Here is a 26,634-nt window from a genome sequence, read left to right on the forward strand (position 1 = left end):
TCATCTTATAGCAACAAGTACATACTGGTGGCTGTAGATTATGTCTCTAAGTGGGTGGAAGCAATTGCAAGTCCAACCAATGATGCAAAGGTGGTTCTAAAAATGTTCAAGAGCATAATCTTTCCAAGGTTTGGGATTCCAAGAGTTGTGATCAGTGATGGAGGGTCTCACTTCATCAACAAACTGTTTGCAAACCTCCTTAAGAAGAATGGTGTGAAGCACAAGGTTGCAACTCCTTACCACCCCCAAACAAGTGGTCAAGTTGAGATTTCCAACAGGGAGATCAAGTCCATTCTGGAGAAGATTGTGGGGGTTACACGGAAAGATTGGTCCATCAAGCTTGATGATGCATTGTGGGCTTATAGGACAGCTTACAAGACACCTTTGGGGACTACACCTTTCAACCTTCTCTATGGAAAATCTTGCCATCTACCAGTTGAGCTTGAGTACAAGGCACTATGGGCAGTCAAGTTGCTGAACTTTGACATCAAGAGTGCCAAGGAGAAGAGATTGATCCAGCTGAATGAACTTGATGAGATAAGACTTGAAGCTTTTGAAAGTTCAAAGATCTACAAAGAGAAAACAAAGGCTCTCCATGACAAACATATCCTGAAAAGAGACTTTAAAGAAGGAGATCAAGTTCTTCTATACAACTCCAGACTGAAGTTGTTTCCAGGCAAGCTCAAGTCAAGGTGGTCTGGTCCTTTCAAGATTAAAGAGGTTAAACCTTATGGAGCAATAGTTTTGTGGACTTCTGATGGAAGAGAGTTCACCATCAATGGACAAAGGGCGAAGCTTTACTTGGGAACCAAATCGGAAGACCTGGGAACTTCAGTTCCACTGTCTGATCCTACACCGGCCTAATCTAAAAGGAGGCAAAGTCAAGCTCGGGACTTAAAACAAGCTCACTTGGGAGGAAGTCCCATGCGTATCCTTGTATATATTGCATTGGTATTTTCATTTTTCATCTTATTGCATAAAAAAATAAAAAATAAAATAAAAAAAAAACCAAAAAAAGAGGAGAGAAGTTGTGTGCAGGTGCTTGATCGGTTCAGTTTTGAGCAGGAGTCGTGCGTGGGAGCGAGGTCTCACAGCGACACCTCAAGGTCGCTCCATCTGGGAGCGAGGTTTCGAGAGCGACACTACAAGGTCGCTCGCGATTTCGTCGCCGGATCAAAAAAAAACGCCAGAGCGAGGTCTCGGAGCGAGGTGGAAAGGTCGCTCCAGCTGGGAGCGACGTTATGGGAGCGACACCTCGTAGTCGCTCGCGTTTCGACAAAACGGAGTTCAAAACTAACCCAGAGCGACGCCCTAGCGCGACACCTTGACGTCGCTCCAGCTCAGAGCGAGGTTTCTAGAGCGATACTACAAGGTCGCTCGCGGTTTAGTCGAAACACGACGCGAGGAAACGACTCGGGAGCGACCTCTCCCAGCGACACCCTCACGTCGCTCCCGAACCGGTCCAGGTAAGTTTCCTAACTCTAAACCCCGGTTTAACTCAAGTAAACCGACCCTAACCACCCTAGACTGAACCGGACGACCCTAAACCTACCCCAACCCCCGCGACTCCATCTCTATCACTCTCCCTTCCTCTCAAAAACTCACAAACTCTCTCAAACTCACCCACACCAAAATTCCCAAAACCTTCTCAATTCTCACCCAAATCAACTAGTTCTTGTTTCTAAATCCAAGCTTTCGCCCCTGTAGTCTATTCTTCACTACCCATTCACCATTTCCTTTCATCCAGAGCAAGGTATTGAGTTTTTAAATTCAAATTCGTAGGTCCATGAACCCTAGAATTTGAAAGTCGAAATTTGGTTCTTTTCTTGCTAGATTGTGGTGAAATAGACTAGGGAAAGTTTATCTATCAAGTTGGGTTGTTGAATTAATGGTGAAATTGAGTTTAAATCGCACTTAGGCAAAATTAGGATTCATGGATTTGGGGGTTTTTCGAATTTGATCTTAATTGGGTGTGTTTGTGGGTGGACTAGATGCGTTAAGATGTTACATTGTTGCATTGTGTTGAACTTGAGTTTAAACTGAAAAATTCACCTGTTAAGTTCACTTTTGCAAAAATTTTCACTTGCAAAGTCTTGCTTTTCTTTACTTCCATCTACTTATCCCTTTCCAAGTTGGTAATTTTTCAGGTGAAAATGGTTAAGAAGACAAAGGGAAGGTTGGAAGCTGAGAGGCAAGAAGCCGAAAGTCAAGAGTTTGCACTAAGAGGAAAAGCTTTAACCAGCGAGCCAACTGGCTCAGGGACGCAGAGGACTGTGCGACAGCAGACGTTGGCTGCAAAGAAATCGAAAGAACACGAGAAGAGGGCAGGAAAAAGCGTACCAGTTCCCACCCATGAGGAAGGTGAAACTGAGAGTGAAGATGAGCCGGCACCTACGAAGAAAGCCAAAATGTCAAAGGGCAAAGGGGTTGCTGTTGATCGAGACAGAACGAAAACTCCATCTGTGGAGGAGCTATATGATCATTTGAAGAATGGAGTCACTTGGGCTCCAACCAGGTTTGCCGACCTCGATTTGCTGAAGGAGTTGGGTCTAGAGTCTGATATTGAGACGATGCTGGGACATTTGAAGATGCCAAAACTCCTCACCATGGCTTATCCTTTCTACAAGGATGTCACTTGTCAGTTCCTATCCTCTCTTGTGGTCACTTACCATGACACGGCGCATGTGAGACAAGGATGGGGAAAAATCAGGTTCAAGGTCAATGGAATTGAATTCAACATGAACTTCAAGGACATTGGGAGGGTCATGGGGTTCCAAGACCTAGAAGACCACTCACTTCCCAAGTGTGAGAACCTCCCCACAGAGCTCTGGAAGTTGATCACTGGAAACAAGCACTCTACCGGGGCGGACAAGAACTCACACATCCGACACCCGTCTGTACGCTACCTCCACAGATTGCTAGTCCATGCTTTTTACCCACAGAAGCAAGCTGGTACGGTTACTGAGGAAGACATGCGACTGCTCTGTCCGGCTATCCGTCCATACGCTCAACCTGGAGTGTTACCCCTTCCCAGCACTGACATCTATGCTACCTTTGGGATTGTCAGTTTCTTTGTGGGCCGTCTCGAGCACTACAGAGACTGGGCGTGGTACACCACTGATTCGCGCCCAAAGATGGGGATAGGCGGAATGATCACACCACTGCTCCAATTTCTGAATGTTCCCTTGGGAAAGGACGCAGCGGGGCCTAGGTTCATTGATGGCACCTACTTGAGGATTGCCACCTATTTCAGTGGGATGTATGGGAAGGACTACGTCTACCACTACTACTTGCAGGGCAAGCCAGTCGAGGTGGTTCTTCCAAACCGGAACCTGACGAGTTTAGAGATACCTGGAGCTGTCAGCTTCAACATTCCCCAGGAGTACTTTCTCGGAGAACACGGGCCTCTCGATCCAATTCAAGCAGCTCCATCAAGGAAAAGGAGTGTCCCTACGCAACCTGACTCGCCTGTTGCAGACACATCTGAGCATATCTATGGACCTCCGCGCTACTACTTCAAGCCCCATGACGGAGTCCTTCCACCTGGAGCTCTCCGTGATGCTCATGACCACATTGGTCGTCTCCAGAGGTGGAACAAAGCTCAGGACAGAACGATAGAAAAGCTGAAGGATAAGTGCAAGGCGCTCAGCAAGACTGTGAAGAAGCAGGCAAAGACTTCAGCCAAGTTCATGAAGAAAGTAGCTGATGTCTTAACTAGGGGAGGAATAGCTGGATGTAGCTCAGCCGATTTCGCTTTTGCGAACACCTCAAACCCCCAGCCTCCACCACCGCCTGATGCTCTTGGCTTCCCCCTCACTGCTGCGCAGCTTCAGCGTAAGTGGAGGAACCCACCCACTCAACCTTCCACTTCAGGCAACAAATCCCCATCCCTCGCTTCTTCAGACAGTGAGGACGAGATTGACGAGGTTGAGAGCCAACCATGGTATGGAGGCTCCGGTTCAGCATCCGGTGGTTACTACACCACCTTCCCTCCTGACGACGACGATGCTGGGGCATCTGCCCCCACATACTATCCATAGGAGGTACTTCTTTCTCTCCCTTGTATATACCATTTCATTTTTGCAAATTAGTTTTCTTCTCGGTATCTCTCTCTTTCCTTGAACACAGAGACTGTGTATCTAAAGTTTGGGGGAGGTACCAAGCATTTGATCATGTTTGCTTTCATTGTGTTTCATTTGAGTCATGCATTGAACACCTATTTGCATAAAAAAAAAAAAAAAAAAAAAAAAAAAAAAAAAAAAAAAAAAAAGATTTTTCATTTAGATTGCATCATTTGCACCATTAGGAGAGTCTAGAGCATATAGGTTGCATTCACTTGCATTGGGAGCAATGATTTTAAATACCTTGTAAAGAACACTACGTTGCACCTGAGTATCCATGCACCTCTCGAAAAGACTTGTATGTTTCGAGCCTTGAAAACTCTTCTTGAAACTTGTTGATTGTAGAAACTCAGTCTTTGAAGCCAGCTACAACCTTATTTGAACTGAATGAACTTAATGCTTCTTGCTTAGGGTCTCTTGTGTACTGAGTCATGGCTATACACACTTGAGTTGTCACATCTTTTATGCCATTCTTTTTGACAAACTCTAGTGGTAGACCACTCCCAAAACCTTTCCTTCCTTTTAAGCTTTCATTGTTTGATGAGTGAGGCCTTCTTCGGAAAGTTTTACATGTGCATAATGTTGAGAGTATCGGGAACGACAATGCTTGATCTTCATTTTTGCTGGATTGGACACTCTATTGTCTAGCTATAGGTGGGAGGGTGAGCGTTGTAATCATGATTTGGGAGAAATAAAAAGGATAGATTCTTGTGCTCAAGTGAATTGATTTATTGGGATAAGTAGAGAACCTCCAGCTCTAGTTTTGAAAAGTCTTGGCCCCCAACCTAAAAAAAAAAAAAAAAAAAAAAAAAAAAAAAAAAAAAAAAAAAAAAAAAAAGAGAGAAAAAAAGGGGCTAGCAAAGTTGTTAGGAGCTGAGAGACATTTTGAGGTTGTGAAAAATCCCTTATAGATTTCAAGGAAAAAGAGCTGATGTTTTTAGAATCTTTTGGTGAGAGGTGTGAGTTGGGTTTGACATTTGAGAGTGAATGTGTAACTTATATGTTTGGGAAAAGGGTAGAACAATGGAGATTGAGCATTGTATGCATGAGTTGGTCCCTTTCTTAGATATATTATGTGCAATGTCAAGGCTACTTGTTTTGAGAGTAAACCACCTTAAAGATCATATGTTTTGAACCTCTTGAATCACTTGAATAAAAGCCTTCCCTTACCCAACCAAATGACTTGGACCAACTGACCATTTGCAAGAATTCACTTGATATCTTATGCTTAATGAATGTGAGAGTTGGCAGATCTGAATGTGTGGATGCTTGATGATGAGTGTAGGGACAAAAGGAGTTGAGATAGGCCTAGAGAAGCTAGAGTGTAATAAGAGAGTGTGCTAATTGTGTTTGCTAGTGGTGTTTCTTTTGGTTATGAGCTCCCACCTTCAACCTCTCTCCCTATGAGTTCTAGAAAGTTCACTTGTGGACAAGTAAAGAACAAGTTTGGGGGAGTTGATATCTTGCATATTTCTATTGTTTTATCCATTCATCCATGTGCATTTTGATCATATAGATTAGGATTTAGCCATGTTTAGGTTGCATTTTGCATACATGAGTCCTTATCAGGTATTGGAGTACCACATGGAGTTCTTGGAGACACTTGGAGGCATTTGGAGCTCAAAAAGGAGTGTTTAGAGTGGTCATTGGGCGAGCAAGGCATGGGAGCGACCAGTCCGGAGCGACACCACCAAGTCGCTCTGATCACCCTACTGGAGCGACCTTACTAGAGCGACAGGAAAGAGTCGCTCGCGTATTGATCACCCGGAGCGACCAGTCCGGAGCGACACCACCAAGTCGCTCTGATCACCCTACTGGAGCGACCTTACTAGAGCGACAGGAAAGAGTCGCTCGCGTATTGATCACCCGGAGACAACGGATCCGGAGCGACCTCTCGCAGCGACACAGCGAGGTCGCTCCCGAATCATGGAATTTCAGAGAGTGAAAGATGAACACGGATGAAAGCCTTAAAGATCTTTTCTGAAGCTCAAAATTTGTGGAGACACTGGAAATTGAGTTAGCTTTCCAATGGAAGTGGTTTCAAGTCATTTGGAGATGTATTGGATAAGTTATAATCGATTTACTACAGGTGTATCAACCCTTGCCGGGGACCACTGGAAAGTTGATGGGATTAACCAACTTCCCACTTTCTTCCACCCACTTTTCCTTTGCACGATTTTTCCTACTTTTCTGTATAATATTTGCTTTCTTTTTATCAAAAGAGTGGGCAAGAAACATGATTATTGTACTTTGTAATAATTTAACTTGTCAAAACTCTCTCTCTTTGAAATATCATTGTTCTTAGTGTTCTTGAGCTGTTCTTCAATTGTTCATCATCTGTTCTTGAGTTTTAATTTCGTTTTGCTTGTTTAATCCTTGTTTATCTTTATTCTCTGTTGTATCTACTTGAATATGCTTCAATCTATTATGAGATTAAGTGTTTTCATGGAGATTAGTGAGTAGTTTCCTTAAGAATTCATGGGTTAGGGAGATTAGAGTAACTTAGTGAAGATCTATGGTGTTATTGTATTAGATCCTTGTATGAACTTGCTTGTTGAGTATTTTTAATGCTTGTTTAGTCTTGATCACTCTAAACCTGATTTCTAAACACTTCTCATCAGACATGATTAGATGAAGTGTTTGAATCAACTCAACTAAGCTCTAGTGAGATTAGCCAAGGACACTTGATGTAAAAATTGCTAGATAGTTATTGAACTTGAACTTAAAGATTGCTTGATTGAATTAAGCCAAAGACATTTGATGTTTAATGATTTCTAAGCAAATGGGCATTTACCTAGACATAGGACTTGTCTAGAATTGTGTTTAGACTTAAGAGATTACTTTGATTGAAAGCTTGTCACCTAGATTGGATCTTAGTTACTTGAAGTCAATTCCCAATACCCATGGATTCACTTGTCTAAATTGATTAAAACCTTGTTGTATTGCTCTGTTTGCTACTGTTACTTGTCACACACTCACCACTATTGAATCTGCTTAGCTTAAGAAATGACTTGTATTCTCACTGATTCACATCACTAGGACTGGTTCGACATTCACCCCCCTGTAATACAACATTTGCAATAGGCAGAGAAAAACCTATTACCATAAGGGAGAAGAATCCATTCTCGCATAGAGAAGACCATCTGAACCCTTTGTTTACTACTCTTATTATTATGCAGTTTCATTCAGAATTTATGTCTTTGATTGCTTGCATCATGATCGAGTAGTGATCTAGCTCGCCTAGGGTTCTAGGGCGTTGAAATATGAGCTAAACATAGATAAGCTATTCTTGATTATTCTTCATTCATACTATTCTTAAGGCTTCCATTAATCTGATCACTTGATGTTAGATCCTAAGTTTATCGCCTAGCTAACCGCTTAGGAGATAGCTTGACATGTATTGAATGAGCTTAGTATCCCTAATCAGCGAAAGTAGATATTAGGGTAGTAAGTGAACTGATCGGACCTGATCTCTAAGGCTTGCATTCGTTTCTCATCTCAACGACAGTTAGATGATGGGATCGACCAGCAAAGAGATCACCACCACGACAGTGGGGTGTTCCAGCTGAGTGATCCGAGTTCTAGAAAGCACTGCATCGCGCTTGAATAATTGTTTGGCTCTCGCTCAACACCCAATGAAATACCCTAGGCTAGCTTCTTGTTAAATTGAATCAAACTCTAGTTTACTTGTTTTCCGCGTCACCAATTGAATTGAAAACCATTTTCTTCTTAGCTTGACATTGAACTTATAAGAGTAAAGTGTAGACTGGTCCTCTGGATTGAATCTAAAGTACTATAATCACAACTGTTAACTTGGCAGTAGCAAAGATTCATATTTAGTGTATCAAGTTTTGGCGCCGTTGCGACGAGGACCAGATTTTTTTACCTCTACTTTTCGGTTTCAATTTAAGTCTAAGATATCTAACTCGCCTCTTTTTCTTTGTCACAGCCAATGATCCAGGTGCATGACCAGTAGACATACTCGGAGCAACGCACAAGGACCATTGCATCAGCTCACCAACGAAGAACTAGCGAGATTAGAACGTCAGAACCGTCAACTGCCTAGACCTACAAGCACCAACATGGGCGATCATCAGGATGATCTTACTGCTGCGTTTGCACTCATGCAACAACAGATGCAGCAGATGCAGCAAACTATCCAAGCGAACGCTGCAAACCAACGTAATGCACCGGAGGAAGCTGATCAGATTGGCCAAAGGAATCTCTTGCGTAATTTACCTGCTACGCGATCCGCGATCAACCCTCCACCTTGCGCTAGACAAGACTTTGAGATCAAGCCCGCCTTGATAGGTCTGGTGCAGAGGAAGATCTTCAATGGACTTCCTGCAGAAATTCCGATGGACCACATTGAAAACTTTGAGAAGATGTGTGGGTTCACTAAGGCGAATGGAGTACCACCAGATTACATCAAGTGTACCCTGTTCCCTTTCTCTCTCGATGGGAAGGCTGCTCGCTGGCTAGATTTCCTACCCACTGGATCGCTCACCACATGGGAACAAGTCAGATCCGCTTTCTTGAGCCATTTCTACACGAAGTCAAAGACAGCAGCTCTGAGACTGAAGATCGCCACCTTTAAACAGCTGGTAGATGAGCCATTCTGCGACGCTTGGGAGCGATTCAACCTCTACCGCAGGGAGTGCCCACATCACGGTTTTGAAGAAGACTATCTACTCGGAGTGTTCTACGATGGAGTAGGTTGGGAGTACAGGAATGCTTTAAACTCAGCCAGTAATGGAAATTTCATGACCCAATCCACTCAAGGCGCTTTCGCGCTGATTGACAACATGGCCTCAAGCTCAGCTGACAGCAACCGAGAGACTGACCGCACCCAAAAGGTGAACAGCATCGACAATAGCAAAATAGATGAGCTCTCTGCCAAGGTCGATCAACTGATAAAGATTAATCAGAACCATGTCTTCATCATGGAAGAATCCCCTCAGGATAAAGGAACCACATACACTACATCAGAAGCAGACCAGGCGACTGAGGACCATCATGAGGTTAGCTATGTGAATGGACAAGGATGGCAGTTCAAGAACTACCACCCGAACCCTAACGTGAGGAACAACCCCCACCTGTTCAACAACCCTAAACCCGATGGTAACGCAGAAAATGCTCAAGGCAATCAGGTTCAGAACCTACCAACGGGGGTATGGAAATCAAGGAAGAACATTTGTCCTCAGCCCAGCTCAGAATACTCAGTTCCACAACCAGAAACAACCGACTAACCAGCAGCCTGCACAGCCTGCTCAATCTGCTCCACAGGACGAGATGAAGAGTCTTGCCAATATGATGAGCCAGCTGCTCCAAGGACAGCAGATCCAGGGAAAAGCACTGAATCAGGTCACAAACGACATCAATACCCGAATGAATCACATGTTCAATGACCTGAGTGCCAAATATGATAATGTCTCGAGCCATATGAGGCAGATGGATATTCAGATTGCTCAGACTGCTGAGAGTGTGAAAAGACAGCAAGGCACTCTTCCTGGAAAAACAGATAAAAATCCCAAGGAGTGCAATGCAGTCGCGCTTAGGAGTGGGAAGCAGTTAACTGATCTGGCGCCCAAGAGATTCACAACAGCTGAAAAGGGGAAGCAGAAAGAGTCAGAACAACCACCAGTAACCGCACCAACAGACGAGGAAGAAGCAGGGCTTCCTGCTAAACATACTCCGACCACTACAGAGCAGCCTACTGTGGTTGTTCGCCCAGCTGCAGAACCTGTACCCACCCGTGACTATGTGCCTAAGGTTCCGTACCCTGTTCCTGCTAAGGCCACACGCAAGGACAAGGAGGAGATGAAATGTAGGAAGATGCTGGAAGACATAACAGTCAGACTCCCTCTCATGAGTGCAATCCAGATGATGCCATCCATGAGTAGCTTTGTGAAAGGACTTATTTCTGGAAAGATAACCGATGACAGTGAGTTCATGGTGGTCTCAAAAGAGTGCAGCGCTGTTCTCCAGAACAAAAGGATCAAGAAACTGGGTGACCCTGGAAAATTTGTCCTATCCATCCAAATAGGGAGAACAGTCTTCTCATGTTCGCTAGTCGATCTGGGATCAAGCATCAACCTCATGCCATACTCTGTGGCTAAGCGCCTTGGATTCACGGATTTCAAACCTACCAGGATGTCCCTAGTGTTTGCTGATCGATCAGTGAAATCTCCGGTCGGAATTATCGAGGATATCCAAGTTCTTGTTGGGAACACGCTTGTCCCTGCCGATTTCGTTGTTCTGGAACTCGAGGAAGAGTCAAAGGATCCTCTGATCCTAGGCAGACCATTCCTATGCACTGTCGGAGCTATCATAGATGTGCGACAAGGAAAAATCGACCTCCACCTAGGAGACATTGTGATGAGGTTCGAGATGAATCAGATGCTCAAGAAACCTATGCTGGATGGACAAACCTTCACTGTCCAAGAGGAGGGTGATCCGCTGGAACCAAGTGATCAGATGATTGAGGAGATCCTTACAGATGATCCGCTGGAACTAGCCTTGACTAGAGCTGAAGCAGAACAGAATGTCCAGAACATCGACGCTGATGGGTACGCTAAGATGTTGGACTCCGCCAGAACCATGGAAAGATTAGTGGCATATCTCAGTCTGGGGGAGAACAATGCTTCAGACTCATCGAGCTCGCTTGTTCCACCAAGTCGGAACAATGACCCGTGGAGTGAATCCGAAGCTCCAAAAGTCGAGCTCAAAACACTCCCTAAGGGGCTCAGGTACGCATTTCTTGGACCAAATTCTACATACCCAGTAATCGTGAATGCTGACCTGAACAATGCTGAAACTGCTCTTCTCCTATGCGAACTTAGGAAATATCGAAAGGCATTAGGATATTCTCTAGCTGATATACCTGGCATTTCACCTGATCTGTGCATGCATAGAATACACCTAGAAGATGAATCAATGACTTCTGTAGAACATCAGAGGAGGTTAAACCCAAATCTGAAAGATGTTGTTAAGAAGGAGATAATGAAACTTCTAGAAGCTGGTGTAATCTATGCGATCTCTGATAGTAAGTGGGTTAGTCCTGTTCATGTAGTGCCTAAGAAAGGAGGGATCACTGTTATAACCAATGAAAAGAATGAATTAATCCCTACTAGAACAGTAACTGGTCATCGCATGTGCATCGATTTCCGTAAATTGAATGCTGCGACCCGCAAGGATCACTTTCCACTTCCCTTCATTGATCAAATGCTTGAAAGATTGGCTAACCACCCTTACTATTGCTTTTTAGATGGTTATTCAGGTTTTTTTCAGATTCCCATCCACCCAGACGATCAGGAAAAGACGACGTTCACATGTCCTTACGGAACATATGCCTACAGGAGGATGCCTTTCGGGCTGTGCAATGCTCCAGCGACCTTTCAACGCTGCATGATGTCGATTTTCACTGATCTAATTGAAGACATAATGGAGGTTTTCATGGACGATTTCAGCGTCTATGGAAGCTCCTTTAGTGTCTGTTTGTCAAACTTGTGTAGGGTTCTGAAGCGATGCGAGGAGAAGCATCTCGTGCTTAATTGAGAAAAATGCCATTTCATGGTCAGAGATGGGATTGTTCTAGGACATAAGATTTCAGAAAAGGGCATCGAAGTGGACAAGGCAAAGATCGATATCATGATGAGTCTGCAGCCACCAACTTCAGTGAGGGGAATAAAAAGCTTTTTGGGACATGCTGGTTTTTACAGAAGATTCATCCAGGACTTCTCGAGAATCGCAAGACCACTCACTAGACTGCTCTGCAAGGAAACAAAGTTTGACTTCGACAGCGAGTGCTTAGCTTCATTTCACACGATCAAGGGAGCTCTAGTCAGTGCACCGGTTGTCCAACCCCCAGACTGGGACCTCCCTTTCGAGATCATGACAGACGCGAGTGACTTTGCAGTAGGAGCAGTGCTTGGCCAGCGGAAGGATAAGAAGCTCCATGTGATCTACTACGCGAGTAAGACATTGGATGAAGCTCAATGTAGGTATGCTACAACGGAGAAGGAACTCCTGGCCATCGTCTATGCTTTTGAGAAGTTTCGATCATATCTAGTTGGGTCTAAGGTGATAGTCCACACGGATCATGCAGCTCTCAAGTACCTGCTCACGAAAAAAGATGCCAAACCGCGGCTCCTGAGATGGATTCTCCTCCTTCAAGAATTTGACCTGGAAATAAGAGACAAGAAGGGGGTAGAAAATGGAGTAGCGGACCACCTTTCCAGAATGAAAATAAACGATGATACTGTGATTGACGAAGAGCAACCAGTGGAACACGTAAGTGCGATTGGTCTTTGCTATTCGGAACAACCAATGCGCATGGAAACGGCTTGTTCTCCACAACCAGAGCAGTTTGTCGCAGTAATCCAGAAGCAACATCCTGATCTACCGTGGTTTGCTGAGATTGCAAATTTCCTAGCCACTGAAAAAGAGCCTCAGAAGTTCACAGGGAACGAGAAGAGAAAATTCTTAAGAGAGGCAAGGCACTACTTTTGGGATGAGCCTTACCTATACCGACAATGCAAGGATGGGATCTTCAGACGATGCGTTCCAGAAGCTGAAATTCCAGGATCTTCCTACGCTGGACACTTCGCCACATTCAAAGCAGTCTCCAAAATTCTCCAAGCGGGATTCTGGTGGCCAACAATGTTCAGAGATGCTCACACCTTCATATCCAGATGCAATGCATGCCAGCGAATGGGCAGTATCAGCAAAAGGAATGAGATGCCTCAGAATTACATATTGGAAGTTGAGGTGTTCGACTGCTGGGGAATAGATTTTATGGGACCTTTCCCACCTTCTCACAAGAACGAGTACATCCTGGTTGCAGTCGACTATGTCTCCAAGTGGGTAGAAGCGATTGCTAGTCCGACCAACGACGCACGAGTTGTAACCAAGATGTTCACCTCCATCATCTTTCCAAGATTTGGAGTACCTAGAGTGGTTATCAGCGATGGTGGAACTCACTTCATCAACAGAGTGTTCCAAGGATTACTGAGCAAGAACGGCGTGAAACACAAGGTTGCAACCGCCTACCATCCCCAAACGAGTGGCCAAGTGGAAATTTCCAACAGAGAGATCAAGAACATTCTACAGAAAACAGTCAATACCACGCGTAAGGATTGGTCCATCAAACTTGACGACGCTCTCTGGGCCTACAGAACAGCCTATAAAACCCCATTAGGGACCACTCCCTATCATCTGGTCTATGGCAAGGCATGTCACCTACCTGTGGAGCTAGAGTATAAGGCAGCTTGGGCAGTCAAGCTGCTTAACTTCGATATCAAACCTGCCAAGGAGAGGCGAACAATTCAAATCCATGAGTTGGAGGAGATTAGGCATCTGGCCTATGAGAGCTCCAAAATCTACAAAGAAAAAACCAAAGCATTCCATGACAAGCGGATCATCAGCAGGAGCTTTGCTCCGAATGATCAGGTCTTACTCTTCAACTCAAGGATAAAGCTGTTCCCTGGAAAGCTAAAATCCAGATGGTTAGGACCTTTCACCATCAAGGAGGTTCGCCCCTATGGAGCTGTAGTGTTGCTGGACACAAGAGGAGGAGAATTTGTTGTTAATGGTCAGCGACTCAAGCCTTACCTTGCTGACACAACAATCGCTGAAGGTGTAGAAATACTCTTAAGCGATCCCCTTCAAGCCTAATCGGCTCACAAAAGTCAAGCTAGTGACTGAAAAGAAGCGCTTGGTGGGAGGCAACCCACTGGTGAGTGTAAATATTTCTTTTACTTTCTAAAAAAAAAAAAAACTAACTTGCAGGAAGAAAAATCGAGCACTTCTCAGGAGAACACTCCAGCGCTTGTTCCACTGATTGTTCCCAGGTAAGTGCTCGAACAAAAAAAAAAAAAAAAAAAAAAGAGAAAAGGAAAAATGGCCTGTTAAAGGCCCACTAACTTTACCCCCCCCCCCCCTGTTATCTCTAACGCCGCAAAACAACCTCAAAGAACCCTAAATCGAAAATTTCATCTCCTATTTTTCTTCATCGATTTTGTTCTAATCTCTTGGATCCTCTAGAGATTGGTTGGGTTTTGCAGGAATCGTCAATCAACTCAAGGTAACTGCTCAGACACTCTTCCCCTTCGCGCATCCAATCCGCGAATTGAAAGTGTCCCATTGGATTCTCTCATCCCTTTTGTTTCAAGATTTGATCTTAGATTGTAGCTATCGATTTCACACATGCTACTAGGCTCGAAATTTTGTTTGATTATCAGGGATAAACAATTTCATTGTTAGAGTTTCTTGAGTAGTTGCGGTTGTGATAGGGCTAGGTGTTAATCCTAAAACTCGAAGGTTGTTCGGAAATTGATGGACTTGGGCTAAATTTTCGAGATTGGAATGTCACATCGTTTCTAGAACAACCATTGAGCAGTGCTAATTTGGAAATTGATTTCGTTTTGCAGATGCCTCCAAAAACAAGGATTCCGAAAGCACTCAAAGCCTCTCGCGGAGCAGCCACGCCTTCTCGTTCCGCGAATGTTCCATCCACCTATCCATGGCCGAACAAAGCTGAGGGTCAACCGATTAACATCAATGACCCACTACTCCTTGACTACAATTGTGAGGGGTGGGACAAGGAATCCGCAGCGAGGTACAACAGGCTTCTCGCAGCAGAAATCTTGCCCACACGATTTGCTCACGAGGAGACCTTAGCTGTTCTCGGCCTCGAGTCTGACGTCTTCGTCACGCTCGACGTTATGGGCCTCGCTCCTCTCTGCTACCAAGCACAAGTTCTCTATCCAGATTTGGTTCGGCAAGTGCTCGCAACAGCTCAGATCAGTTACCAGAACCCAACCGCGCCAACGTACGAGAACTGCTCCTTCTCCTTCATGGCTGACGGCAAGTTCTGCTCCATCTCTCTCCACGATCTAAACGAACTACTCGAGATCGCAGACACGCCAAGAGAGGTCGCAGTTGAGAAAAAGTTCGCGCCAGCAAACGCCTTTTGGGATCTCATTGCGACAGGGAAGTTCACATCTCGCAAGGCTTATCAATCACAAATCCGAAACCCCACTCTGCGTATCATTGCCAAGATCGTCTCGAACATACTCTTCGCAAAGGAACTCACCTCCAAGGTCACAAACGGCGAGCTGCAGGTTCTATACACAGGGCTCGAGGATGAAATCCGTAGAGACAGAGTCATACCGATTCAGGCTGTGAAGACCAACCCTGGATTCCTTCTCATCTCGATGCTCACTGAGCGCAAGGATTCCTTGCTCCGAACAGAAGAAAAGAAAAACCGCTGCGGCAGTATTCTCACGCCCTTGTTCAAACACTTCGACATCAACCTGGATTCCTACACGGTTGTTCCTGAGCTTGAGCACATCGATACCGCTTACTTGATCACATGCCACATCCTGCGCGACGAGAGCACATACAAGTTCGCAGACAAGGACGGGAACTCTCTCTACTGCAAGCTCCCTCTTCCTGGGTTAACAGACTTCACAACCTTGGAAAACATAGTGTTCCTGCCAGACGCAGAACACTTGTGCGACGACCCACGTAAGCCAGTTCCAGAACCGAATGCGACCAGGGATGATGTGGAGGATATGGCTCCACCTGCTGAGGGTGCTTATGACCTGGAGGACCTCACGGATGTTACTGATGATCACGCCTACCGACGTTGGATGGTGGACTCTCAGAAGAAAAACAACAGCCTCATGAAGAGGATCCTCAGAGCACTCACTGGAGGCTGCATCGGAAGTCAGGATGAGCAGACGACGCAGGGAACAAGGCGCCCAGGCAAAGAACCAGCGGGCACTTCAACTGGAGAAGAGAGACTTCCGAGGAACAGGAGAACAACCGGCCACTCCAGCAGTGGTGATTCAGACTGAGTCCGAACGGACGATTCCAATTCCCTTGTTTTATCCATCAAAACTATTTATTTCCTTGCTATTTGTTTCTGTTTGGTGTGTTTTTATTGAGTCAATCCTTAGGATTTATTTTCACAGCCAGGGATGGTGTGAAGTAAGTCTGGGGGAGAAACTCTGTACGATTTCCATGTTTTAATTGAGTCAGTCCCTAGGATCGAGTCAGTCCAGTCAAACTTATTGTGGTAATCAGGACCTTATTTTGTGATGATTTCTTAACCACCTCGTGCTTTAACCTTCTTATTCAGTGACCTTAGCAGTGATAAAAGACCCACACATGGACCTGGAACACCCTGACTTATCTCATTTGACACTCCGGAAGTTCTCCACCGATCAGGTTACACTGGGTAGACTCAACTCCACTATATCTGAACCTAATCTGGACTTTAATTCTTCTTGTTATGGGCACTAGATCAGGGAAACGAGACCTATACTCAGGACTTCTTATCCTTTATATCCATCTTGTTGTTCCTGAGTAGCTAGCTCATCTTTAGCTAGTTCCCACCTTGTACCTTAGCCTTTATTCCACCTTCATGCATTTGTTTTTCAGTGCCATATGTGCAGATATGTGCAAAAAGGTCGGAGAGGAAAGGATCAACACAGCCTCCTACTCGTTACTGCTGCAGAAATTATGTCAGAAAGGAGAACAAGCAGATTAAGGGAGCAACCGCTCTATAACCAATGAACTGTGCAAGAGCAGGGGTGGAGAACCAGAATGGTTGCGAAATCAGAACCACCAGTGGCACTCAGAACGATCATGTATTACCTCCTTCTTCGTCACATCACCATATCAACATTCAAAAAAAAAAAAAAAAAAAAAAAAAAAAAACGAGATTAATGTGATGGAGAAGGGGAAGAAAGAAAAGAAACATGGAGCCACTGGAAAGGTCGAGCAAGAAGTTGGTACCAAGTATTGAAGAGTGTGTAGAGGAAAGTGGAAAGCAGAACAATCAGTTGCCTGTTCCGTCATCAGAACAGTCGCACCAGATATAGCAAAAACGAGTAGAGGCTGTGGACATCAATGGATCTATCCTCTCTTGCCATTTTGTGTGATATCCTGCATCCTCTAAGAAATTGGTAACCCCTAAACACTCTTAGCTCCACCATATAAAAAAAAAAAAAAAAAAGCATGTTCCATACCTAGACCGTCCACCCTGAGTAGCGCCTATGACAAGAAGCTCACGAAAATTCTAATTGAACAAATGGAGCTTGGTCTCGAAAGTGTCGCTTTTTCAGGTCAAGATGTAGAGTAAGGAGCCGATCTGTGAACAGCGATCAGGGGTTCTTAGTAAGTGTGTGTGGTCCTAATTTATTGCTTGTATGGTTCAGAGATTTGTGGTAAGAGTATGGTTGCTGAGAATAAGCGAGTTCCCACACTTTCAAACTTTTCTCCCTGTTCTTGATACTTGCCTTGTTCGAGGACAAACAAGGATCTAAGTCTGGGGGAATTGATATATGGTGTTTTTCACATCATTGTATAGGTGTTTTCGTATTGATTCGAGTCCTTAATCCGTGTCAGTCTAGTCCTTTTTGATCTTTTACAGGTCTGGAGGTGGTAGAAGAGTGAAAAGAGGGTGCTTGAAGAGAAGCTGTCCTTTTGGAGCATTCCTGCGAAGAACACTCAAGGCGAACAGTCCCGAGACTATTCTCAAGCGGACCAAGCAGACGGAGTGATCCCGAGGTTGTTCCCGACAAATAAGGAAGCTCCTATTTCGGGAATTAAAGCCCTGTTGCCCTAATATCTTTCCTACCTATTGGCGCCTCCATATAAAGACACCATCTATCATATTTTATTAATTACGCTATTTTTTACAAGAGAACTATTAGCTTTTGCGATCTGCAACTTGTAAGGGAGAAGAATCCATTCTCGCATAGAGAAGACCATCTGAACCCTTTGTTTACTACTCTTATTATTATGCAGTTTCATTCAGAATCTATGTCTTTGATTGCTTGCATCATGATCGAGTAGTGATCTAGCTCGCCTAGGGTTCTAGGGCGTTGAAATATGAGCTAAACATAGATAAGCTATTCTTGATTATTCTTCATTCATACTATTCTTAAGGCTTCCATTAATCTGATCACTTGATGTTAGATCCTAAGTTTATCGCCTAGCTAACCGCTTAGGAGATAGCTTGACATGTATTGAATGAGCTTAGTATCCCTAATCAGCGAAAGTAGATATTAGGGTAGTAAGTGAACTGATCGGACCTGATCTCTAAGGCTTGCAGTCGTTTCTCATCTCAACGACAGTTAGATGATGGGATCGACCAGCAAAGAGATCACCACCACGACAGTGGGGTGTTCCAGCTGAGTGATCCGAGTTCTAGAAAGCACTGCATCGCGCTTGAATAATTGTTTGGCTCTCGCTCAACACCCAATGAAATACCCTAGGCTAGCTTCTTGTTAAATTGAATCAAACTCTAGTTTACTTGTTTTCCGCGTCACCAATTGAATTGAAAACCATTTTCTTCTTAGCTTGACATTGAACTTATAAGAGTAAAGTGTAGACTGGTCCTCTGGATTGAATCTAAAGTACTATAATCACAACTGTTAACTTGGCAGTAGCAAAGATTCATATTTAGTGTATCACTTACACGAAACTTCATTGTAAAGTACAACACTAGTTAAGAAAATAAATTAGACAGAGAATTGCCATGACATAAGAGGAACCTCAGTTCCCCTTATCTGATGTCCATATATCTCTCCCATACCTGTCATAGACTTATATATCCAAATTACCAATGCATGAACACAAACCATGAAGTGTGTAACTCTTCTTCCCTTTGTATGTGAGAACTTGAATGGAATCCACGAGGGTGGTAAATCCTATACAACCCCACTGATAGCACTGGCTGGAAAGCTGCTAAATCCATCACCCTTTGCACATTGAAGAGGTATTCTACTATTGCTTGAAATGACACATATCCTAATGGATAGTAGACACAACAAGCCAACCATTATACGCCTCTCTCGAGACCGGTATTAGATGATCGGAAAAAGGGAATGCAGTTCTTTCAACTTAGGTCCTTCAAAAATTAGAACATTCATCTCCACCAAAAGTCTTCATGAGCCACATCCCACTGTTCATGCTTGTCGAAGGGATCATAATTTATCTCTATAATCTCTCCAAACTCATACAGAGAGAACTTCATTGGCTGGTCTTCTAACAAAGACCAAATTTGATGACTGCTCTCAATCGCCAATTGATTGGCCATAAAATAATGAACATATTTTGCAGATCAAGTGTGATCCAACTCCTTTAGCTTGATAATCACGCTAACAGCTGATTCTCTCAACTCATGCCAAACGTCTTCGCCGATAGCTTCTTCCACCATTTGAACGTTGGACAGAAAACAATTGTGGTTCATGCTCCTATTTTGAATTGCTTTTTATCCAATCTCGTAAAGCCGCTGAGAATAATTTCTATTTCCTGAAGATGAGGCCATTCCTAAAAAAAAATCAAAGAGAACAAACTTTAAATATCATTATTCCACATTATAACAGAGAAATGAGAATTATGGAACAACTAGTATTTGGTCCCGTACTACGTACGGGTAAAGTATTTCTTTTTTCCAGATAAGAACTAACATCTAATTTTAAAATTTAATAACACTACATGTTTACGGTTAAAAATGTACTAACACGGTAACACCACATTCATCTTTGAATCTAAAAAATAGGAAAATAGGAAGTTAAAACTAGTACTGGAATGAAAAAATTTATCCATCGAATCAAAAAACATTGTCCATATAAACCAATTAGGTCCAAAACGTTATTTATTAGAATTTGGTAATAAAAAGTATAAGGTTCAGAGAAATTTTTGACCCAAAAAAGGTTCAAAGACACGTTATGGTAAAATTATTGATGTCATGTATCTAAAACTTAAGAAGTCAAGTCACCAAATAATATTTTGAAAACCTTTGGTCATGAAAAGTACCAACTTTGAAAAAAGAAACTTGGTAACCATAAATCATCAATTCCTACAATGAAGATCAATGCAACTTAAAAATAGTTTGTAATACAAATTTGAATCGTGGTTATAAAAAAGAAGCAAGAATGGAACTCCCGAGTTTACAGTATTAATAACCTTTTCTGTCCGGACAACATTTCTTTATTACATAGTGCCTCAAAAAACTTGGGAACGTCATCGAACTTCCTATAATTTGGAAGGCTAGTCACCTTCTCATTTTGCATATGGTTAACCTTGTCTGCTTTTTGTTTTATTTCGGCTCTTCAAATTTGCATAAGATTTGAATTGATGCCCATCAATCACCTGTTTACTCATTTCTATAGAATCATCACCAAAACATGCAAACAGTCTATTAGTTTCCAAAATTATAAATTTTTGATTGATGTGATTAGTATTCTAAGGAAAAGCCATAGAAAACTGAGTTGTAAATATATAATGCTTTTTATAATAGAGTCAAACGTACTTATTGTTACCTCAATTGCAAACGTGCTATGATTTTCCATGTTTTGAAGAATGAAGTTTTGAAACATCAGTATGCTCAAGTGACATCTTCAGTTTGAATCACACTAATTTTTTTTTTAATGTTACTAATTTGAGGAAAACAAAAAGTGAATATGAATACAAAAGTCACAAATATGTATATTTTTTGTTAGTACACACACAAACTGTAGAAAAAAAGTTGATGAAGAATATAAAAACGATAGAGAACAAGAAGAAGAAAAGCAAATAAAAAAAAATGAATTGATTCAGTATATAAAAGACGGAACAGTTTAAAATCATGCCAAGATTTGGAAGTTATAGATAACATGCACGTGATAGTGGTAATCAGAGAAAAAATAGGGATTTAACTAAAACATCGAATGAGTTTAGGGCCAATTTCTTGCTAACAATTGTTTTGTTAATTATCTGATTGGTTGCTTTTTAAGCATTATCTTAACATTAATTGATATTTTATGCAAAAGCCATATGCTCCACTTTGATTTGTCAAATAAGTAAATTCGTTGATCAAAAATTACAGGAAAAAAACATTTGAAATTCTGACGGTTAGTTTTGAATGTGGGAGTAAGATAAATTGACAAATTAAGTATTTAGATATTTTTTTTGTACAACATTATCTATGTGTCAAAATTTTAGTGGCCAAGTGACTTGTGCTTTAGTATATAAGGGATACATGTTTACGGTTAAAAATGTACTAACATGGTAACACCACATTCATCTTTGAATCTAAAAAATAGGAAAATAGGAAGTTAAAACTAGTACTGGAATGAAAATATTTATCCATCGAATCAAAAAACATTGTCCATATAAACCAATTAGGTCCAAAACGTTATTTATTAGAATTTGATAATAAAAAGTATAAGGTTCAGAGAAATTTTTGACCCAAAAAGGGTTCAAAGACACGTTATGGTAAAATTATTGATGTCATGTATCTAAAACTTAAGAAGTCAAGTCACCAAATAAAATTTTGAAAACCTTTGGTCATGAAAAGTATGAAAAGTACCAACTTTGAAAAAAGAAACTTGGTAACCATAAATCATCAATTCCTAGAATGAAGATCAATGCAACTTAAAAATAGTTTTTAATACAAATTTGAATCGTGGTTATAAAAAAGAAGCAAGAATGGAAATCCCGAGTTTACAGTATTAATAACCTTTTCTATCCAGACAACATTTCTTTATTACATAGTGCCTCAAAAAACTTGGGAACGTCATCGAACTTCCTATAATTTGGAAGGCTAGTCACCTTCTCATTTTGCATATGGTTAACCTTGTCTGCTTTTTGTTTTATTTCGGCTCTTCACATTTGCATAAGATTTGAATTGATGCCCATCAATCACCTGTTTACTCATTTCTATAGAATAATCACCAAAACATGCAAAGAGTCTATTAGTTTCCAAAATTATAAATTTTTGATTGATGTGATTAGCATTCTAAGGAAAAGCCATAGAAAACTGAGTTGTAAATATATAATACTTTTTATAATAGAGTCAAACGTACTTATTGTTACCTCAATTGCAAACGTGCTATGATTTTCCATGTTTTGAAGAATGAAGTTTTGAAACATCAGTATGCTCAAGTGACATCTTCAGTTTGAATCACACTAATTTTTTTTTTAAGGATACTAATTTGAGGAAAACAAAAAGTGAATATGAATACAAAAGTCACAAATATGTATATTTTTTGTTAGTACACAGACAAACTGTAGAAAAAAAGTTGATGAAGAAGATAAAAACGATAGAGAACAAGAAGAAGAAAAGCAAATAAAGAAAAAAATGAATTGATTCAGTATATAAAGACGAAACAGTTTAAAATAATGCCACGATTTGGAAGTTATAGATAACATGCACGTGATAGAGGTAATCAGAGAAAAAATAGGGATTTAACTAAAACATCGAATGAGTTTAGGGCCAATTTCTTGCTAACAATTGTTTTGTTAATTATCTGATTGGTTGCTTTTTAAGCATTATCTTAACATTAATTGATATTTTATGTAAAAGCCATATGCTCCACTTTGATTTGTCAAATTAGTAAATTCGTTGATCAAAAATTACAGGAAAAAAACATTTGAAATTCTGACGGTTAGTTTTGAATGTGGGAGTAAAATAAATTGACAAATTAAGTATTTAGATATTTTTTTTGTACAACATTATCTATGTGTCAAAATTTTAGTGGCACAGTGACTTGTGCTTTAGTATATAGGGGATACATGTTTACGGTTAAAAATTTACTAACATGGTAACACCACATTCATCTTTGAATCTAAAAAATAGGAAAATAGGAAGTTAAAACTAGTACTGGAATGAAAAAATTTATCCATCGAATCAAAAAACATTGTCCATATAAACCAATTAGGTCCAAAACGTTATTTATTAGAATTTGATAATAAAAAGTATAAGGTTCAGAGAAATTTTTGACCCAAAAAGGGTTCAAAGACACGTTATGATAAAATTATTGATGTCATGTATCTAAAACTTAAGAAGTCAAGTCACCAAATAAAATTTTGAAAACCTTTGGTCATGAAAAGTATGAAAAGTACCAACTTTGAAAAAAGAAACTTGGTAACCATAAATCATCAATTCCTACAATGAAGATCAATGCAACTTAAAAATAGTTTTTAATACAAATTTGAATCGTGGTTATAAAAAAGAAGCAAGAATGGAAATCCCGAGTTTACAGTATTAATAACCTTTTCTATCCAGACAACATTTCTTTATTACATAGTGCCTCAAAAAACTTGGGAACGTCATCGAACTTCCTATAATTTGGAAGGCTAGTCACCTTCTCATTTTGCATATGGTTAACCTTGTCTGCTTTTTGTTTTATTTCGGCTCTGCACACTTGCATAAGATTTGAATTGATGCCCATCAATCACCTGTTTACTCATTTCTATAGAATAATCACCAAAACATGCAAAGAGTCTATTAGTTTCCAAAATTATAAATTTTTGATTGATGTGATTAGCATTCTAAGGAAAAGCCATAGAAAACTGAGTTGTAAATATATAATACTTTTTATAATAGAGTCAAACGTACTTAATGTTACCTCAATTGCAAACGTGCTATGATTTTCCATGTTTTGAAGAATGAAGTTTTGAAACATCAGTATGCTCAAGTGACATTTTCAGTTTGAATCACACTAATTTTTTTTTTAAGGATACTAATTTGAGGAAAACAAAAAGTGAATATGAATACAAAAGTTACAAATATGTATATTTTTTGTTAGTACACAGATAAACTGTAGAAAAAAAGTTGATGAAGAAGATAAAAACGATAGAGAACAAGAAGAAGAAAAGCAAATAAAGAAAAAAATGAATTGATTCAGTATATAAAAGACGAAACAGTTTAAAATCATGCCACGATTTGGAAATTATAGATAACATGCACGTGATAGTGGTAATCAGAGAAAAAATAGGGATTTAACTAAAACATCCAATGAGTTTAGGGCCAATTTCTTGCTAACAATTGTTTTGTTAATTATCTGATTGGTTGATTTTTAAGCATTATCTTAACATGAATTGATATTTTATGCAAAAGCCATATGCTCTACTTTGATTTGTCAAATAAGTAAATTCGTAGATCAAAAATTAAAGGAAAAAAACATTTGAAATTCTGACGGTTAGTTTTGAATGTGGTAGTAAGATAAATTGATAAATTAAGTATTTAGATATTTTTTTTGGTACAACATTATCTATGTGTCAAAATTTTAATGCCAAATGATTTGTGTTTTAGTATACAAGGGATAATAATCAAACAAACATAGCCTACCAGAATAAAAATGCCCTTGCTATGTGATAGTGTGAAAGTGAACTCGTGAAGTAATAGAGTATGAGAGTTCTTCAATTTCACACTAATAAGGTTTATAAAATTTATAGTCCAATGATTAAGTAAATTGGGGGTTTAGGGTTTTCAAAATCAAGTAATCACGAAAGTTTATCGAGAAAAGACAAATCAATTTTTTAAATTGGGAATTAGGAATTTCAAATTGGGAATTTGGGATTTAAAATTTCAACATGCAATCAATCCATCTATGATAACAACAACCTCGATTACCATAGATTTAGGACTCACAGATTCAAGTAACTTAGAATTGATGGCGGAAGTGACAGAAGTGAAATTGAGTTTGGGTTCCTCAACGACAACTGAGGCGAAGTTAAGTTACAGCGGAGGAAGACGGAGACGACGCTGATTAACAGTGGAGGAGACGTAATTGAAGAACGTAGGAGGAGGTGTCGGAGAAGGAGGTGTTGTAGAAGGCATTGCCAAAGATGGAAGTTTGGTTTCGTGAAATACGAAAGAAAAGACAGACCCGACAAAGGTTTAGGTTTCTTCTTTTTTTTTTCCTTTATATTAAAATATATTTATTATTAAATTGTAATGGAAAACTTTCAGTTAATATTTAAAAGGTTGGGTTTTTTGGTAAATTTGGCTGTTTCTGATTTCAGTCTAATAATTACAAAGTTATATGAGTTATTTCAGTAACTAGTAGAATGATTAGAGTTATTCTAAATAATATCTCTGTAAATAAAGCTACTAAATAATACTAAAAGATAAGCCAAAAACTCCTGATGAGATAAGGACCAAAACGAACTCGGTTTAGGTTACAAAAGAGAGGCTAAACCGATGAGGATGCACTGCATCAAGATAGCTTTCACCACGATATGACTCGGCACATTTCTAGTCAACCCTTCTACATTGAAAACAACTAAAAAGAAAGCCTTTTTCGAGTTGCCCGTGTTGAAATATGCTTTGTAAAATTCACAAAGACAGCCTCGTTCTTTTGACTGATGTTGTCCATAGTGTCGAAATGTTCTTTAAAAATAAAACAAAAGGGTACATCTCTCATAGTTTTCACCACATCAACATCCATTTTGATTTGTTAAAAAATCATGAACGACAAAAATGGATTGATCATAGCAATTGTTTGAAGCATTAGCCAAGATAACCCAGAACAGAAGATTCTCTCTTACTATACCACCGTAAAATTCTGCGAAATTAGGAATGCATTCAGATTTCCATGTATCCTTTTTCTTGAGCAGATTCCTTTGAGAAAACTGATCTGATGGCTCACCACTAATCTGCAGGTGAATCACTTTTTGTTTCACATCCAAGTGTTTGTAAAACAGCCTATTTTCTACAATAAATCTGATCGATGTGACTGATATGCAACATTGTTCTCACAGTGGTGGGATGATTTCGATCATTTTTTTTACTGATCGTCGGATAAATGATTGTTTTTTTTTATTTAGCACAATGGATTTATGGCGCAACTCTTTCCAACCTCCAACTGACTCCTCGATGCTTCCAATCATCTCCTCTAGTGTATTTCTAACATGGACATGTTCTAGTGGTGTCTTTGGTAAGATATAAACGCTTCCAGACATCCATACGAACGATTGTGATAAAGAAAGTATAAGTAGTAAATCACCACTTTTGGTGTGACATTCATGGTGGAAGATGTACCGAGAATAGAGAGAACCATGAAATCACTTGAGCATGTGTTCACAAGTTTGCTGCGCAGGTGAACAACAACCAATGTGAACGCCGGTGGTGGTGACTCTAATCTAACTCCAACACGATTTGTGTGTGATCAAGTAAAAGATTGTGCACTTTACTCCCATTTTGTGCCACTTCTTTCATATCAACAGTGGCAAGGCACCATTTAATGGGATCTACAAGATACATGACTCTATTCGAGACTTTCACCGATGAAATGACACTACCATTGGATTTAGGAATTCCAGCGTTGAACAGAACATATGAGTGTCTGCACTCTTTTGATTTTTCATGTAGCTAACATTGATATGTTTGCCTGTTAATCATTCCAATGAATCCAAAACAATGAACGCTGGACAGAGCACAATCTGGTGGCTCCACCTCTTCATCATAGAAAACAGAAGTTAAATCACCATGGTGTGCCATAAAGATCTTGGCATCACAAGTTCGATACTCCACACCATCTATATCAACAGTGTTGTCGGAAACCATTCCAGCACCTATCTCATCACTGCAACAACTTTTTAGGATGCAACCCTAACTAAGGGTCTCTTCGTTGATCTGAGTATGTTCTATTGGTATACTTTTTTCTTATCAAATATATTGAAGTTTGGATATACCTCAACGGTGTCATCAAAGTTCTGATCTTTATCA

The 26,634-nt window shown here is 40.7% G+C and overlaps 2 protein-coding genes and 1 long non-coding RNA gene across 3 annotated transcripts; 2 read left to right on the forward strand and 1 right to left on the reverse strand.

Moving 5' to 3' along the window:
• The first annotated feature begins 1,328 nt into the window (after positions 1-1,328).
• Positions 1,329-4,155, forward strand: LOC106383826. The gene is made up of 2 exons (XM_048745734.1): positions 1,329-1,753; positions 2,148-4,155. The coding sequence occupies exon 2, from the start codon at positions 2,154-2,156 to the stop codon at positions 4,038-4,040; it is 1,887 nt and encodes a 628-aa protein (XP_048601691.1). The 5' UTR covers positions 1,329-1,753; positions 2,148-2,153; the 3' UTR covers positions 4,041-4,155.
• A 5,084-nt stretch (positions 4,156-9,239) lies between these two features.
• Positions 9,240-11,678, forward strand: LOC125580720. The gene has a single exon (XM_048745735.1). The coding sequence runs from the start codon at positions 9,240-9,242 to the stop codon at positions 11,676-11,678; it is 2,439 nt and encodes an 812-aa protein (XP_048601692.1).
• Positions 11,679-21,538: 9,860 nt separating this feature from the next.
• LOC106374636 lies at positions 21,539-26,634 on the reverse strand. The gene is made up of 3 exons (XR_007318464.1): positions 24,556-26,634; positions 21,996-23,374; positions 21,539-21,839 (listed from the first exon to the last, which is right to left on the reverse strand). It is a non-coding gene; the product is annotated as an uncharacterized LOC106374636 (long non-coding RNA).

The sequence above is a fragment of the Brassica napus genome, chromosome C1, assembly GCF_020379485.1.
Source record: "Brassica napus cultivar Da-Ae chromosome C1, Da-Ae, whole genome shotgun sequence".
Lineage (NCBI taxonomy): Eukaryota > Viridiplantae > Streptophyta > Magnoliopsida > Brassicales > Brassicaceae > Brassica > Brassica napus.